This window comes from Bufo bufo, chromosome 11 (genome assembly GCF_905171765.1).
Source record: "Bufo bufo chromosome 11, aBufBuf1.1, whole genome shotgun sequence".
Lineage (NCBI taxonomy): Eukaryota > Metazoa > Chordata > Amphibia > Anura > Bufonidae > Bufo > Bufo bufo.
This window is the reverse complement of record NC_053399.1, coordinates 88,345,439-88,361,502: the sequence shown is the minus strand read 5'-3', so window position 1 is coordinate 88,361,502 and position 16,064 is coordinate 88,345,439. Positions and strand designations below refer to the sequence as shown.

At 47.7% G+C, this 16,064-nt stretch overlaps 1 protein-coding gene across 1 annotated transcript; it reads right to left on the bottom strand.

The window, feature by feature from the left end:
- Positions 1–345: 345 nt before the first annotated feature.
- Positions 346–5,920, bottom strand: MCL1 (MCL1 apoptosis regulator, BCL2 family member). The gene is made up of 3 exons (XM_040412734.1): positions 5,400–5,920; positions 1,848–2,095; positions 346–1,050 (listed from the first exon to the last, which is right to left on the bottom strand). The coding sequence occupies exons 1-3, from the start codon at positions 5,839–5,841 to the stop codon at positions 934–936; spliced, it is 807 nt and encodes a 268-aa protein (XP_040268668.1). The 5' UTR covers positions 5,842–5,920; the 3' UTR covers positions 346–933.
- Between the last annotated feature and the right edge of the window lie 10,144 nt (positions 5,921–16,064).

Here is a 16,064-nt window from a genome sequence, read left to right as displayed (position 1 = left end):
GTTATTTTTTTTTTTTTTTCTTTTTTCTCTCTTTTTTTAATAGGAGAGGATTGAAAGTAGTAAATGCCAACCGATAGGAGAGGGAGGTGGTTGGCTGCCTCTCACCTGCATCGGGGCTTCCTTCGGACACACCCCAGGATCGGCACGGCCGTACAGTAGACGTCACCTCGATTACTGAGGCTGAAACTAAGAATGGAAAGCAAACCGCTTACAAACTGGTAAACGGGAGGATTCAAAATAGTCACCCTATAGGGGAATCCCCTAAGTAAAGAAAAGAAAACTAAATAGATCTTTAAAAAAATAAACTTTTTTTTGAGATTTTGGCTTTTTTTTTCTTTTTTTTTAACGAGTCTGACATTCAGACAAAAAAGTGCATTTCTCAACACAAGAGCCTTGGGGGCTCCTCCATTTAGGCCAACAGTGGCCGATAAAGATGGTTTTATTTCTGTGCTTTTTTTTTTTACAAAAAAAAAAAGTTTTGTACAAAATTTTTTGTACACGGCTCGAGTATACATTTGTACAACATTTACAAAAATTTTTACATTTTCTTTTAAAGTATTTACAACCCAATTTTAAAGTTTCTGAATGGGTTTTTTTTTTTTTTTTTAAAACAGCGAGCACTGAGTACTGGTAAACAATTTTTCACACATTTTGTGAAAATATATTTATTTATAGGGAGAGAAAAAAAAAATAAAGATTTCACAATGTACAGTCTGTTAAAGACAGAAAAAAAACAAAAAACCTTTTCTTCCTCAGTACAGCCGCAAGCCCAAGCAGCTCCGCTTAGTGACCCTCTCAGCAGATGGTCTAGAAGGGCGGTGTTGGGAGGGACATTTCTGTCCTGACCACTTACCTAGACCAACTCAGGTCAAAGTAAATGGTGTTCGATCACCAGTTACTAAGAAAGTTTATAAAAACAAACTTAAGAGAAGTTCACCGGATCATGTACGCCAGGCTTGCTCCAAGACCAGCCACACCAGCAAAGGCCATCAAGACTGTTTTTAGTCCACTTTCATAGTCCTCGACGTGAAAGAATTCGACACAGCCATCCTGGAAAATAAAGGAAAGCTCATAAGAAACGCAGCAACACTGGTGGAGCAAAGGCTACCGAGAAGAGTGGTCATCCAATTCTGTGGCCTATAGAAGACCAAGGAAGGAGCAGTGCTTCTCCACCACATATTTAGGACCGCCTTTAGATCCCATACTTCCAAAGGTGTCTCCACCTCAATGTGTCTAATCTTATCTAATGATCGATGAAGGTGTTTGGACTCATTTGAGTCTCAGGATCAAGACTGGGAGTAAAGGGACTGACCGAGTAACTCCTTTATGTCAAAGCTCCACAAGGAAGGTGCTCCGTGACCAGAGGTGGCATCTCAAACATACAACGGACACCGTGGACTCTAACGTACATGAACGTGAAGACTGATTTCCAAAACCTTACTTCTATGCTTCGATAGGATCGACTGTATTCACACAGGCCTTATGCTTGAGGCTGCACTACTGAGATTCCAACCACATTCATCTTCTGTCAGGTGCAGCATTGCCCTGGAGACCTTGCATCTAAGTCAAGCCGGTTAGGATGTACGTCTAGTGAAGTGGATCCACCAACATCCACCCTGCGAGTAAGTGATCACATCGATGTATTCGACACGATTCCACATGCAAGGTCTCCACCCTGAGAGGAAGCGATGTCAATCTCAGTAGTGCAGCCTCAGATTCTGGCCCTGTAACATCAAATCGGTACAGAGTGTTTAAGACCCCACTTTAATGTCTCTCTTTGAACACGATCCAGACTTTTTCCTATCATCCATCCACTGACCGAGCGCCGTGATGCACACAACACTCACCCAGCCATTGTGCTCTACGATCCATTCTTTCTTCTGGGTCATAAGATAGTCCGTGAAGCTGTCCGCTAGGGTACCAACGCAGTTCTCCATGTGGATGCTTTTCAAGTGTTTAGCCACAAAGGCACCAAAGCTTATCACGGTGACGATACGGCCCCAATTGGTAACCCCATCGCTGAAGACCATAGAGGGGACCTCGGTGAGCTTCTGGATATCTTCTGGACGTTGTATAGATAGCTTCTGCAACATGCCTGTGGAGGGTAAAGAAAGAAACGCTCAATGAATACCGAGCCACGTCTAAGAACTGGTCGGGACAGCTATATGCCTTGCGTAGTCATGGATTATACCAAACCAGAAGATGGCCATATGTAGGACTTGCTAAACCTCCACAAAGCCATTGTACCAAGTGTAATGGACACCACTAGAAGACAGTCCATAAAACATTAAGGGGTTTCTCAGTGACTGGAGACCCTACCATGAGCGGAGACACCTTCAGCATTGTATTACTCAGAGGTTCAAATTTCTATATCAAGGACTAGAAATTATCTTCCTACATACACTGAGCCAGCAAGGGATTTCAGCTCCAAGTCCAGCTGCCTTCACAATTCTGCAGGCTTCAGAGCTGAAATCCCTTGCTGGCTTGTGCAGGCCGTTGGACTTAAAGGTCATCTTCTTTCCTGGAACCAATTCTGGCTTACACAACCTTTTCTGTTGATTAATTGTATATGTAAATCGGGCAAAATGGTGACCAGCGGTGAACATGGACGCACTCCATAACCCCCTAAGCCAGGGGTCAGCAATCTTCACCATCTCCAGCCATTGTGACACTACATCCCCCAGCAGCTCCCATAGAAGTGAAAGGAGCATTCTGGGAACTGTGGATCTTGTATAAAATGACTACTTTCAAAGACGAAAGAGAGTCTTAGGTCCTGGGATTTGCTCCTAGACAGTCATTTTTGGGTATTTCCTTGGCACCTATGTAATCCTTAAAGGGGTTTGCCCATCTCAGACAATGGGGGCATATCGCTTGAATATTCCCCCATTGTCGGATAGCGGTGGGACCCGCACATACAATGAGAACAGAGCCAGGAAATGAACGGAGGGCGCACTGCGCATGCGCCCACCATTCATTTCTATGGGGCCGCCAAAAATAGTCGAGTGCTGGCTCATAGAAATGAATGGGAGCGTACTGCTGCGCATGCGCAGTGCACTACCATTCACTTCTATAGGAGCAGCGCTTGGTGGTAATCCGGGGTCCTGCAGCCACTGCGCCCCCTGCTTCGTTCTCGTTGTAGGTGCGGGTCCCAGCACCTCAGACAATGGGGGCATATCCTAGTGAAGATGGGAATACCCCTTTAAAGGGGTTACATGACTATAGAAACAAATACTAAACAGTGCCACCCTTAGCCACAGGCTCTGTCTGGTATTGCAGGTCAGCCATATTGCGGAGAACATGGCTCTCACTTGAACACTGCAATATGGTGCTTTTTGGGAGGTAGAAAAGCTGACCCTTACTCGCTGCTCTCCTTTAACCCCTTGAGGAAAGTAAAATAGTGAATTACGGTTCAACCCGTGGTATATGGAGGCCGCGACCAAGCAGATAGCGCCTTGTTAGGGGTAACGTATGGGACTTGGTTCAGTTACGGTTGTAGTCTCTGCCATCTGTTGGCCAAACAGGATGTCAGCCGAGCGCGGCTTTAACGGCTGCTCTGGAAAAATACCACAAAATCAATAGGAATGTGGAGGGGGGGACTGGAATAATGCATTATTCAGCAGGGACTCTCATAAATTATACAAGCACTCTAACAGGATGCAGCTTGAAAAAACAGGCAAGGTTACTGCTGGTCAACGCCGTGGAGCGGGGACGGAAGAGGGGGTTAAAGGGCGGCGTGTCCATTTACTGGAATCTTCCAGTCTGTCAGGAACCAAGAGCTTATCGGGCCACATTCCTGCCGCGATAAGCTCCTAATGTTACTGTATCACCAGTCCCGGTGCCAGACAACCAAAGGTTACACCAGGGAAGGGTCAAAGACTGCACGCCACCTAGTGGTGCCTAACAGTATGACGCTGTGGAGCAACTCAAACCGTCAAATGTCAATAAAGCTGCTGCAATTCAAAGGCAATAAAAAGTTCAATAATTCACGTTCTGCAGCCATGAACCAAATAAAGCTAGTGAGATTCAAAAAAAAAAAAAAAAAAAAAGTCCACACTGCAGTAAACAGGTCTTTAAAAACATGACCACAAATAAAGTTAGGCTAATTCAAGGTTAAAGAAAAAAAAAAAATAATATATATATATATATATATATATATATATATATATATATATATATATATATATATATATAAATTTTGTACAAGGCAATTCCATATGACTGGTACAATAAAGCTGGGGCAATTCAAAATGAAGACAAGGCACAGACATTGGTTTAACCCTTTATTTACACCACTCACGTCGTCAAACTTGCTCTGCAACTAAGCGCTTCCAGTCAGGTAAAAGAGCAAACAGAGCGAGGCGGAGCCCCTCCTGTGTGCGGAGCACCACGTACACACTGCAGCCAAGGCCCCGGCCATTTATTTATACAAGAAGCAGCTCTATGCAAAGCAGCAGTCTGTCATGAGGGGAGGCAGAGATACAGCCATACATATTTATACCTGTGTCACCCCCATTTTGCTCCTTTGGATTAGACCGCTAGTCATCTACCACACTGATGAAGAACATACCAAATACAAAAAAAAAAAAGAGGGATTTCACTGCTATTAACTATTCACCCCCTTTTGCCATATTAGATTAGACCAACAGCCATGCAGACCGACTATGAGGAATATACCAAGTTCAACTAAAGGGGGAGCATTCACCACTGTAAAATATTGTACTCTTTACCAATTTGTATTAGACCATCAGCCATGCAGCACACTATCCACCCCTTTAGCCATTTTAGATTGGACCACCAGCCATGTAGACCAACTATAAAAAGGGGATAGTACCACTAAGATATTTTCACTATCAGTACCCCCTCTTTTTGATGTTGGATTCAACCACCAGCCATGCAGCTCAATTATGAAGAGCATACCAAATACAGAAAACAAAGGGGGAGACCAACACACACACTATAAAATACCATATGTACCCCTTATTGTCCTGTTGGATTAGACCACCAGCCATGCAGCTCAATTATGAAGAGCATACCAAATAGAGAAAACAAAGGGGGAGACCCCACACACACACTATAAAATACCATATGTACCCCTTATTGTCCTGTTGGATTAGACCACCAGCCATGCAGCTCAATTATGAAGAGCATACCAAATACAGAAAACAGAGGGGGAGACCCCCCCACACTATAAAATACAATATGTACCCCTTATTGCTATGTTGGATTAGACCACCAGCCACGCAGCACAACGGCTTAGAACATACCAAACGCAAAAGAGAGGGGTGCCAGAAGCTATAGCAAATCATGCAAATCTCGAGCACAAAGAGCAGCCATATGCAAAGCCACCGAAGTACATTTCTACGTTAACGCACAAGATGGCGCCAGGAAGGAGGTCTCACCCTGAAAGGCCATTCTGTGCTTCTCGTTGATCTCGCTCCCCACTCTCCGCATCGTGGGCAGCGCCTTCGGGCTGTCGCCGCCCTCCTCCTCCTTGACGTCTCCGGCCCATTCCCTGTAGAAGGTGTGCAGCAGGGCGCGGGTGTCCGTGTACAGGGGGTCGGGAATGCAGGTGGGGGTGAGCGGAGGGGAGGTAGAGCCCCGGGAGTCCGACTGCGCGTCCATATAATCCTCGTCCTCGTCCAGCTCGGACTGCGGGGAGGGCAGAGAGCCGCCCATGTTGTAGCCCTGCAGCTGCCGCTCCCAGCCGTCCTTCTGCATCTCCAGCGGCCCCGTGTACGCCACCGCCTGGCCGTCCTTGGTGGTCAGCAGCGCCCCCCCGCCGGGGCTGTACAGGTAGGGGATAATGCTGGCCGGCTTCCGTATCATCGCAGGGTTCATCATCCTCTTCCTTCCAAGAGCCTTCACACGGTGAGAACCTCTCCCTATCGACGTCTGCTCGGAATGACCGTCCTGGAGAGGCCGTGCTGACTGAAGAGAGGCTCTGCCCACGGCGACGTCACGCCAGGCCACGCCCCCCGCCTCCATATATGGTCAGCGGGAAGCAGACGCCTGCCAGAGACGACCCGAAAGAAACTCCGGCGGCCTACGTCATGGCCGGATGTGTGACGTCATCCACGTCTTTTATTTCTTTCACAGACTTGAACTTGAACCGTCAATAAAATCTATTCAGAGGAAACGACGATGAGCACAAATATATATGTGTATATAGTGTTGAGCGAACTTGTGTTTTAAGTTCGACATCTAAGGTTCACGTTATCTATTCCGCTACCACGGACCATAACGGAATTTTGGAATCCATAACGCGGTTCTTCGATAACCCGAACGTTAAACGCTATATATATATATATATATATAAGCAATAAAAGTGTTGGTCTGGTAGGGACTGTCCTTAAAATAAGGGTTCCCCGGGGTGGGAATCTAGAGCACAGTGAGGGGCGGACGGTCCGTAGACCCTACGGGACCCCTCTAGCATACCGAGCAACTGCGGAAAAGAAAGAAGACGGACTCTATGTGCCACCAATGGTTTCAACACTAGGCCACGGCCTCCAAAACATAACGAAACACCTAATCCCACCCAGTCCCCTAAATGCCCCCAAATAGTAATGATTCCCCCTGTTTGCCCCCTCACAGTAGTTATACCAGATATGTGCCCCCTCACAGTAGTTATACCAGATATGTGCCCCCTCACAGTAGTTATACCAGATATGTGCCCCCTCACAGTAGTTATACCAGATATGTGCCCCCTCACAGTAGTTATACCAGATATGTGCCCCCTCACAGTAGTTATACCAGATATGTGCCCCCTCACAGTAGTTATGGCCAGGTATGTGCCCCCTCACAGTAGTTATGCCCAGATATGTGCCCCCTTACAGTAGTTATGGCCAGATATGTGCCCCTCACTGTAGTTATGTCCAGATATGTGCCCCCTCACAGTAGTTATACCAGATATGTGCCCCCTCACAGTAGTTATACCAGATATGTGCCCCCTCACAGTAGTTATACCAGATATGTGCCCCCTCACAGTAGTTATGGCCAGGTATGTGCCCCCTCACAGTAGTTATGCCCAGATATGTGCCCCCTCACAGTAGTTATGCCCAGATATGTGCCCCCTCACAGTAGTTATGCCCAGATATGTGCCCCCTCACAGTAGTTATGGCCAGATATGTGCCCCCTCACAGTAGTAATAGTCAGATATGTGCCCCTCACAGTAGTTATGGCCAGATATGTGCCTCCTCACAGTAGTAATAGTCAGATATGTGCCCCCTCACAGTAGTTATGGCCAGATATGTGCCCCCTCACAGTAGTTATGGCCAGATATGTGCCCCTCACAGTAGTTATGGCCAGATATGTGCCCCTCACAGTAGTTATGTCCGGATATGTGCCCCCTGACAGTAGTTAGGGACAGATATGTGCCCCTCACAGTAGTTATGGCCAGATATGTGCCCCTCACAGTAGTTATGTCCGGATATGTGCCCCCTGACAGTAGTTAGGGACAGATATGTGCCCCCTCACAGTAGTTATGGCCAGATATGTGCCCCCTCACAGTAGATATGGCCAGATATGTGCCCCCTCACAGTAGTTATGGCCAGATATGTGCCCCCTCACAGTAGATATGGCCAGATATGTGCCCCCTCACAGTAGTTATGACCAGATATGTGCCCCCTCACAGTAGATATGGACAGATATGTGCCCCCTCACAGTAGTTATGGCCAGATATGTGCCCCCTCACAGTAGTTATGGACAGATATGTGCCCCCTCACAGTAGATATGGCCAGATATGTGCCCCCTCACAGTAGTTATGGCCAGATATGTGCCCCTCACAGTAGTTATGTCCGGATATGTGCCCCCTGACAGTAGTTAGGGACAGATATGTGCCCCCTCACAGTAGTTATGGCCAGATATGTGCCCCCTCACAGTAGTTATGGACAGATATGTGCCCCCTCACAGTAGATATGGCCAGATATGTGCCCCCTCACAGTAGTTATGCCCAGATATGTGCCCCCTCACAGTAGTTATGGACAGATATGTGCCCCCTCACAGTAGATATGGCCAGATATGTTCCCCCTCACAGTAGATATGGACAGATATGTGCTCCCTCACAGTAGTTATGACCAGATATGTGCCCCCTCACAGTAGATATGGCCAGATATGTGCCCCCTCACAGTAGTTATGACCAGATATGTGCCCCCTCACAGTAGATATGGACAGATATGTGCCCCCTCACAGTAGATATGGCCAGATATGTGCCCCCTCACAGTAGATATGGCCAGATATGTTCCCCCTCACAGTAGATATGGACAGATATGGCCAGATATGTGCCCCTCACAGTAGTTATGGACAGATATGTGCCCCCTCACAGTAGATATGGACAGATATGTGCCCCCTCACAGTAGATATGGCCAGATATGTTCCCCCTCACAGTAGATATGGACAGATATGGCCAGATATGTGCCCCTCACAGTAGTTATGGACAGATATGTGCCCCCTCACAGTAGTTATGGACAGATATGTGCCCCCTCAACAGTAGATATGGCCAGATATGTGCCCCCTCACAGTAGTTATGGACAGATATGTGCCCCCTCAACAGTAGATATGGCCAGATATGTGCCCCCTCACAGTAGTTATGGACAGATATGTGCCCCCTCAACAGTAGATATGGCCAGATATGTGCCCCCTCACAGTAGGGTTGGGCGATATACCGGTATCACGATATACCGCGGTATTAAAAAAAACGGCGATATGGCGATATTGCTGTTTCCTAAATACCGCTGTATATTTCGTGACGTCATCGCCTTTAAAAACGGAGTCCGCGGCTGCCCTCCCCCATCATTATCTACCAATTTCTTCCAGCAGCGGCTCCTCCTGCTTGCTCCGAATGTGCTGTGACTGTCTCCGCCCACCGACCGACGTCTAACGTCAGAATCAGGTGACGCCCCCAGGCTGAGATACAATGAGTACATACTACAGCAGCGAGTGGCGGGAAAGTCAGTCAGAGAAGAACTCAGAAGAACCCACACTCCGTCCGACTCTGACCGACCCCCACCCCCTGCGGAGAGAAGAGACCCTATATATCACAGCTGCCGGACGGGCAGCTATTAAAAGGTGTAATGTCACTGTCCACTCTGCCTATCTTCATCAGATGATCATTACCCCAGTTATATGTCTTGGCCCACTCAGTCCTTCATGCCGGCCACTAGCTGCAGGCTCCGCAGTCCTCCAGTACCTCCCCCATTACATGATGAACAAGAAGGGATTATGGTGGTGGCAGGTGTCACACAGGTGGCCATAACACATGGGGGGGCAGCTGCTGCCCCCCACAAGCCCCATACTGTATGTAATGTCTCCTTTTGTGGCTGCTGCAGCTGCCCCCCATACTGTAATGTCTCCTTGCGGCCCCCATACAGTATAATGTCTCCTGCTGGCTGCTGCCCCATAGTCCATTATAACGTCTCCTTGTAGCCCCCCCATACAGTATAACGTCTCATCTCCTTGTGGCCCCCATACAGTATAACGTCTCGTCTCCTTGTGGCCCCCATACAGTATAATATCTCGTCTCCTTGTGGCCCCCATACAGTATAACGTCTCGTCTCCTTGTGGCCCCCATACAGTATAACATCTCGTCTCCTTGTGGCCCCCATACAGTATAACCTCTCCTTGTGGCCCCCATACAGTATAACGTCTCCTTGTGGCCCCCATACAGTATAACGTCTCGTCTCCTTGTGGCCCCCATACAGTATAACATCTCGTCTCCTTGTGGCCCCCATACAGTATAACGTCTCATCTCCTTGTGGCCCCCATACAGTATAACGTCTCGTCTCCTTGTGGCCCCCATACAGTATAACGTCTCGTCTCCTTGTGGCCCCCATACAGTATAACGTCTCGTCTCCTTGTGGCCCCCATACAGTATAACGTCTCCTTGTGGCGCCCATACAGTATAACGTCTCGTCTCCTTGTGGCCCCCCCATACAGTATAACATCTCGTCTCCTTGTGGCCCCCCCATACAGTATAACGTCTCCTTGTGGCGCCCATACAGTATAACGTCTCGTCTCCTTGTGGCCCCCATACAGTATAACGTCTCGTCTCCTTGTGGCGCCCATACAGTATAACGTCTCCTTGTGGCCCCCATACAGTATAACGTCTCCTTGTGGCCCCCGTACAGTATAACCTATCCTTGTGGCCCCCATACAGTATATCTCCTTGTGGCCCCCATACAGTATAACCTATCCTTGTGTTTTTTTCTTTAAAACAGGTTTTATCGCGATAAATTTTTTAATATCGTTATCGTCTGAATATTTTTGATATCGTCCAACCCTACGCCTCACAGTAGTTATGCCCAGATATGTGCCCCATCACAGTAGTTATGCCCAGATATGTGCCACCTCACAGTAGTTATGCCCAGATATGTGCCCCCTCACAGTAGTTATGCCCAGATATGTGCCCCCTCACAGTAGTTATGGCCAGATATGTGCCCCCTCACAGTAGTTATGGCCAGATATGTGCCCCCTCACTTTAGTTATGTCCAGATATGTGCCCCTCACAATAGTTATGCCCAGATATGTGCCCCCTCACAGTAGTTATGGCCAGATATGTGCCCCTCACTTTAGTTATGTCCAGATATGTGCCCCCTCACAGTAGTTATGGCCAGATATGTGCCCCCTCACTGTAGTTATGGCCAGATATGTGCCCCCTCACAGCAGTTATGGCCAATAAGTGCCCCCTCAGAGTAGTTATGCCCAGATATGTGACCCCTCACAGTAGTTATGGCCAGATATGTGCCCCCCTCACAGTAGTTACGGACAGATATGTGCCCCCTCACAGTAGTTATGTTCAGATATGTGCCCCCTCACAGTAGTTATGCCCAGATATGATGAGTCCCCTCACTGTAATATGGTCAAATTAGTGCCCCCTGACAGTTATATGCCCAGTAAAGTGCCCCCTGACAATAATATGCGCAGAAAGTGCCCCCTGACAATAATATGCGCAGTAAAGTTCCCCCTTCAGAGGCAGTTAAAAAAACTCCACATACTCACCTCGTTCTCCAGCAGCAGCATGACACAGGGAGCTCCCGGCCGGCCCCGCCCCCTGCCCAGACCTGCAGTGTAGAGCGCCGGCAGGGGGAGGAATGATGAAGCAGATTGCTGATCAACGGCTCTTGCTTCATCATTACAGGCAGGCTTCCTATGGACGCAGGGACAGCTGCCAGAGAGCAGGACATACCTCCCCCGTACTGGGACCGCAGGACAGACGCTAAAATCCAGGATTGTCCCTGCGGATCCAGGACGGTTGAGCGTAGATATACTGTGCTGGTACTTGGTTCTGCCGGGGCAGTATATTGTGTTGCACTTTAGTATTGATGGCCCCGCCTGTTTGTGTTGCCCCACCTTCTGTCAATTTGGACCCGCCTACAGCATGGCGCCACTTTTCGTTTTTTTTCCAAGCCCTCGTTAAGTTCACAATCCGTCCCTGTGTGTAGTATTCAATTACCTCCAGTAAAATTAAAGGGGTTTTCCTCAGGATAGGTCATCAGCATCTGACACCCGGGACCCCCACTGATCAGCTGTGTGGGAAGGCACCGATGCTCGTAGTAAGGCTGCGGCCTTCTCTCAGCTTTTCCTAGGCCAAGTAATGTCACTAGGGGTGAGCGAATCGAGATTCGGATCCAAGACCCAAAGTCTTTGGGTTCCTATACTTTAATGCTGTCTCTGTACGGCATTAAAATGTATGTGCTTCGGGGAGGTGAAATTTGTTAAGTACAGCATTAAAACGAAGTTTAGGAATGAATCCACTTCGGGTCTTGGATCCGACGCTCGCTTCGCTAGATTTCATGTGTCATGTGGCCTAGGGACAGCTCAGCCCCACTGCAATACCAAGCCCAGCCACTGTACAGTGCGGGCGCTGTGTTTGGTGAGTTGGCGAAGGCTGCGGCGCTCACAGGAGCCTTCTCAAACAGCTAATCGGGTCTCGGACCCCGACCAATCACATACTGAGGGTAATTCATCAGTATAAAGATCCCGGAAAACCCTTTTTAGAGTTACACTGTGTCTATAGGGTATATGAGTTTGTCAGACTGCCCCTTTAAATCCTGAATTCTGTGGCAATGGATAATGCTGACGAGGGAGTCTGGGGTCTGCACTAGTTTCAGGGGTCTGGTGTGTTTAAGTTTATGGGGCTGATCTGGGGTCTATATTAGTTTAGGAGGCTGGTCTGGGGTCTTTATTAGTATAGGGGGGCTGGTCTGGGGGGGGTCTATATTAGTTTATGGGGAACGTCTGTGGTCTGTAATACTTTAGGGGGTCTGGTCTGGGGTCTGTATTAGTTTATGGAGGCTGGTCTGGGGTCTGTATTAGTTTATGGAGGCTGGTCTGTGGTCTGTATTAGTTTATGGAGGCTGGTCTGGGGTCTGTATTAGTTTATGGAGGCTGGTCTGGGGTCTGTATTAGTTTATGGAGGCTGGTCTGGGGTCTGTATTAATTTAATTTATGGAGGCTGGTCTGGGGTCTGTATTAGTTTATGGAGGCTGGTCTGGGGTCTGTATTAGTTTATAGAGGCTGGTCTGGGGTCTGTATTCGTTTATGGAGGCTGGTCTGGGGTCTGTATTAGTTTATGGAGGCTGGTCTGGGGTCTGTATTAGTTTATGGAGGCTGGTCTGGGGTTTGTATTAGTTAAGTGGGTTGTTCTGAGATCTTTATTACTTAAAGGGTCTGGTCTGAGCTCTGTATTTGTTTAGGGGGCTGTTTTGGGGTCTGTATTAGTTTCAGGGGTCTGGTCCGGAGTCTGTATTAGTTTATGGGGCTGGTCTGGGGTTTGTATTAGTTTATCAGTCTTGTCTGGGGTCTAAATTTATTTAGGGGCTGGCCTGAGGTCTGTATTAGTTTATACGGCTGATCTGGGGTCGGTAATATTTGATGGAGGCTGATCTGGGGTCTGTATTAGTTTATAGGGCTGTTCCGGGGTCTGTAGTAGTTTATGGGGCTGCTCTGGGGTCTGTATTAGCTTAGGGGGTCTGGTCTAGGGTCTGTTTTAGTTTAGGGAGTGTGGTCTAGGGCCTGTATTGGTGTATGGGCCTGGTCTGGGGTCTGTATTCATTCAGGGGTCTGGTCTGGGGTCAGCATTTGTTTGTAGGGAATGGTTTAGGGCCTGTATTCATTTTGTGGTGTGATTAAAGGGGTTTTTCACAATCAGCATCTTGATGATCTATCCTCACAATATGCCACAAATATCAGATGGGTGGGGGTCGATACTCTTGGCAGCCCTGCCAATGAGCTGTTTGAAGGAGCCTCAGCCCATCGACCTGCACATCTACTTAGAGGTGGCAGTGCAGCTTCATTTAATTAAAGAAGGTACAGTACCCATCACTTACCGCAACTAAAGATCCATCAAGGCCGTCAATGTGCTGATCCCCGAAAACCCCTTTAAGGGTGTGGGACGTGTCCTATACAAATAGGTGGGGCATACGTGATACATTTAGCATGGTGCGCTACACGCTACATCACTTCTCAGAATCTCCCTGATACCACTTCTCAGAAGTTTACAAGTACTCTATGACTGTAGTGTGACGCCCATATATATCACCCTGCCCTGGAGCTGCATACCCAGGTGCTGCCAGGCAGACACTATGGAGCCCTACACACAGAGAACCTAGAATAAAACATACATAAGACATGACATGTGTTCTCGTCATGGATGAGATATGATCAGAGAGCACACGTTAGTACCTCAGCTGCCTGCCCTCTGCCTCCCTATGTGGTCCTCCCTATGTGGTCCTAAGTGCCTCACCCAGAAAGGCTTGCCCGTCTGATCCGATCCAACAGGAGAGCTTCTGTAGTGCAAATTGCTGACAACGGTCCTACTGGTGATAATAGAGAGTTGTCAGTTCACACAAGACATCCCAGCTTGTTATATATGGGGCTGTGTGGCCGCCGACCAGAGTGCCCATGTTGACCTGTGTCCACCACTGAAGGGGTCTACTACGGGAAGGTAAGCGTCAGAACTTGACCAAGAACCAATGGAAGGAGGAGTCTTGGTCCAATGAATCCCATTTTTATGTGGACAGTCTTTTCCGTCACTTACCTGGGGAAGAGATGGCAATAGGATGCATGGGAAGAAGACAGGCAGTGTGATGCTGTGGGCAATGTTCTGCTGGGTCCTGGGATTATGTGGATGTGACAAGTACCACCGACCTAACCATTGTACAGACAAGTACCCTGTCCTTGGCAGTGGTGGACACTAATGGCGGTAACCGCTTTCTAGTAGGATAATGCCCCAGCCAAACTTAAAAAAGTGAGGAACATGACAGAGAACTCAAGGTGGTGACTTGTGTCTAAATTCTCCAGATCTCAATCAGATTGTCACCTGTAGGATGAGCTGTAGTCCGATCCATGGAGGCCGCACTGAGCAACGTACAGGACTTATGATCTGCTGATAACGTCTTTTGCCAGATACCACAGGACACCTCAGATGTCTTGTGGAGACCATACCTTGAGGGCTAGAGTTGTTTTCGCAGCACAAGGGAAATCGGTTTTAATGTTATGATTGATCGTTGTACAAGATGGTATGGACCTCCTGCTATCTAACCTTCTATGTATAACTGGTCCCCTGATTGTTGTACAAGATGGTATGGACCTCCTGCTATCTAACCTTCTATGTATACCTGGTCCCCTGAAAGCAGGGATGATGTCTGGTGGTTCTGGATATTTTGATATATGTTTGGTTTTATGATAGGCCAGCTTTGAAGGATTTAGGTTGGTAGGTATGGTGTGCATACATTCCAATATCCACCATATTTCCCAGTTTGGTTGTATGTTAGAGACTGGACCTGCGTTGGCTTTCTGGTTCTCTTTTTTCCTGATATCTATAATTAGAGGTGCTGTGCACATTGGAGTATAATACTGTACTGATTACCAGGTATTGATTTAATTATGTCTCCTTATCATTTGTGATTCATGACAATATGGTTGAGGGGCGTGCTTATACTAACCTCATGTCACCCCATAGTTCCTTCAGCCGTCTGGCTACTGCCTCTTTTTCGGTCCTGGTGCAATTTAGATATGAGGGTTGGCAATGGCAAATGACAAAGCAGTTTCATCAGGGATATCAACTGACTACACAGACCTCCACAAGAGCATGGACAGCTGAAGTTGTCACCTGCTCTATGCAGCCTCTATTGCTAAGTAACAGACCAAATATATTCAGGTTCCTATTGTTGTAGCCATAGAAAAGTTGCCTTTGGCATGGGTGAGTACTTTTACAGTTCACTTTATACATACAGAGCCTTTTGGGATCTCCATTCTGCTGTAGACCACCACATACTGCCAAAGTAAAACGGTGGACCTGCTTTCCTCCCTCACACTGGCATATGCTAGAAAGTAGAGTTGTTGGGACGCCTTACTCTGCCATTCTAGGAGGTGGACTACAAAGGGATAAATAGCAGTAGAGATGACACCTAATCGTTAGGTGACCCCAAATCGTTAGGTGTCATCTCTACTGCTATTTATCCCTTTGTAGTCCACCTCCTAGAATGGCAGAGTAAGGCGTCCCAAAAACTCTACTTTCTAGGTAGGGTCACAAACTTCCTAGGCCCTAACCAAATTGATCTGCCTCCCTTAGTAATTGCAAGTGAGACCGTTCTTCCCCAACATCAGACCGAGGTACAATGGGATGCCCATCTTTACGTGGCCAACTGAGAAAAACCAGCATATGCCAGTGTGAGGGAGGAAAGCAGGTCCACCGTTTTACTTTACCTATACTGAAGAGACAATCCCCTTGTGTGAGCAGGTGAGGAGCAATAGAAATTGGGAGATGGTGGAAATGGCCAGAAAAAAAGGGCCAAGTGATACAACTGGCAAAGCAAGGAGCGCCAAGCGGGAAGAGAAATTCTGCTAATGCTTAAGTAGGGTAAGTTCGAGTGAACTTAACAAACCAACTCAAAGCAATAATGTGACAAAACCCCTGTTTTAGGAATGCCCAGCCTTTTGTATTTTGGTTGCTGTTCGTGTAGTTAGCCCTATTTCGCCCTTTAAATGTACACAAACCACCCCCTCTGCCTGTGACGCAGTTAGCGAACACAATGGGCATTGCCTGTGATGCAATTGACAAACACAAT

Excerpts from the sequence above, each read along its gene's own strand:
- MCL1 (XM_040412734.1), bottom strand. The coding sequence starts at position 5,841 with ATGATGAACCCTGCGATGATACGGAAGCCGGCCAGCATTATCCCCTAC. Across the intron at positions 2,096-5,399 it reads GCACAGAATGGCCTTTCAGG|GCATGTTGCAGAAGCTATCT; the intron begins GTGAGACCTCCT and ends TACCCTCCACAG. Across the intron at positions 1,051-1,847 it reads TCGTAGAGCACAATGGCTGG|GATGGCTGTGTCGAATTCTT; the intron begins GTGAGTGTTGTG and ends TTTATTTTCCAG.